General features: G+C 49.5%; 1 gene segment (V, D, J or C); it reads right to left on the bottom strand.

Moving 5' to 3' along the window:
- Window positions 1-373: 373 nt before the first annotated feature.
- Window positions 374-1249, bottom strand: LOC115833802. The segment is given in 2 exon segments: window positions 374-857; window positions 977-1249. Coding segments are annotated over 2 exon segments (530 nt in total).
- Window positions 1250-2159: the final 910 nt, after the last annotated feature.

The following is a 2159-nucleotide window of genomic DNA, read 5'->3' as shown; positions in this document are numbered from 1 at the left end:
TTACTCAGGTCTTCTTTAAGACCTGCATCTAAGCAATGTTTTATGACTTCTAGTGTGTAAAACAATAATTTTTGTCATACTTATCCTAAAGTATTTCATGTTTTATGCTATTTTCAATGTATTGACTTTTCAATTACTGATGGTTCATTACTGATATACAGAATACAATTCCCATCTGCATCCCTCTATTATATCCCAAACCTCATATTAAAACTCTCAGACCAGCAGCATCTCTGAGTCACTGCTAGACTCTGGGCTGAGATGAACCCCAACCCACCCCTCTTGCCTTCTTCAATGTCAACACTGAGAGATTTTACCCCTGAGCAAGGGATGTCTGCCTGTGAAATGTGAGCAAAGTAGGACTTTGTTAGACCTACTTGTCCGTGGGAGCTCCAGTGCTGTTGATGTGACAACAGATGTCACCCCCAAGCCAGATTTGGTCAGAGCCACAAGCAGGGGTGACTTCACCGGACCAGGAGAGTAGAGGGGAGGTTTTTGTCTTACTTCCTCATGGGTCTGAAGCACTGTGTGAGTCTTAGAGCTGCCATGCCACGTACAACAGTAATAGTCAGCCTCATCCTCAGGCTGGAGCCCAGAGATATGCAGAATCCCTGCATTGGCTGATGCATCATTGGATCCAGAGAAGCGGCTGGGAACTCCAGAGCCTTGGCCCTTATCTGAGTCTGAGTGGTAGTACAGGAGATACCGGGGAGGGCTCCCTGGCTTTTGTTGGTACCACCTTATCCAGAAGTCCCCAACACTGAAGCCACTGCTCAGTGTGCAGGTGAGTCTGACAGATGCTCCAGGAGATGCAGAATGGGAAGATGGCTGAGTCAGCACAGGCTGGGAGAGGGAACCTGAAAACAGACATCATGGATGATAAGGCACTTCCCAGGGTAAAGCTTCTTGTAGGTCTGAGCCACAGGGGATGATGTAGGTTGGACACTGAGACTCAGTTTATAAGGACTTTCCCTACCTGTGCAGTGAGAGAGGAGCACGAGAAGGAGAAGAGTCCAGGCCATGGTGGACACAGCCCCTGAGCCCTACCAGTGGGCCTGAGCTGCCCCAGGTCTCCTTTTCTTCTCCATCCTCTGCCAGAGGAGGGGCTGCTCATGCAAATATGTTCCCATCCAAGGACTGCCCAGCCCCTCCCCGAACTCGGGGCTGAAGCTCAGCTCACACTGCAGACTGAGGAGGAGGAAGGTTTGGTTTCCCCCTTGGGAGGGCCCTGGGAGGAAGCACCTGCCGAGACCATACACAGGTCTCTGCTTAGGGGACTCTGCCAGGCCAGAGAGGACACAGCTCCTGAGTCCCCATCATTGAGCACAGGGCACAAGTTCCTTGGAGTGAATGGTTCTTACTAAGCAGCTGTGTAGGGACCATAGGGTAGTCCTGCAGCATCCCCTGCTGGTTGCAAGGTGCACACCTCCTGCTACAGTGTGGATGTGTGCCCTCTCTCAATCTCCTGTTGAAATGTAATCCCCAATGTTGCATGTGGCACCTGGTGGGAGGTGGTTGGGTCATTGCAGAGGATTCCGTGAGGCTTGGTGCTGTTCTCATGACAGTGAGTGAGTTCTTGCAAGATCTGATTGTTAGTTAGATGTGTGGAACCTCCCCGCTTACTCTCTTTCTTGCTCCCACTCTGCCATGAGAGATGTCTGCTCCCACTGCATGTTCCACCGAGTAAAATCCCCTTGAGATATCCTCAGAAGCCAAGCAAATGCAGGCACCATGACTCTTGTACAGCCTGCAGAACCATAAGCCAATTCAACCTCTTTTGTTTGTAAATTTCCCAACCTCGAATATTTCTTTGAAGCAATGCAACAATGTCCTAACGCATATACTTGGTACTGAGAAATAAAGTATTGCTAAAAGATACCTGACAGTACAAAAGCAGCTGCGGAACTGTCATGCGCAGAGGTTGGAAGGGTTTGGGGGGCTCAGGAGAAGACAGTGTGAAAGGAAAATTAATCTTGGGACCCCACTCAAGCTGGGAACTGCTTAGAGCAACCTGCCTCCCATTCTATTGAAAGCCTCCCCTCTGCTCACTGAGATAAATGCATATCTGAATGCCTTCTTTGGAGAGGCTCATCAGAAGCTCAAAACAATGTAACCATGTGTCTCTTATCTATCTAAGATCTGGAAGCCCCTTCCCCGCT

Source organism: Nomascus leucogenys, unplaced genomic scaffold (assembly GCF_006542625.1).
Source record: "Nomascus leucogenys isolate Asia unplaced genomic scaffold, Asia_NLE_v1 000370F_1177895_qpdss1116261sc, whole genome shotgun sequence".
NCBI lineage: Eukaryota > Metazoa > Chordata > Mammalia > Primates > Hylobatidae > Nomascus > Nomascus leucogenys.
The sequence above is the reverse complement of the archived record's forward strand: the minus strand, read 5'-3'. Positions and strand labels throughout refer to the sequence as shown.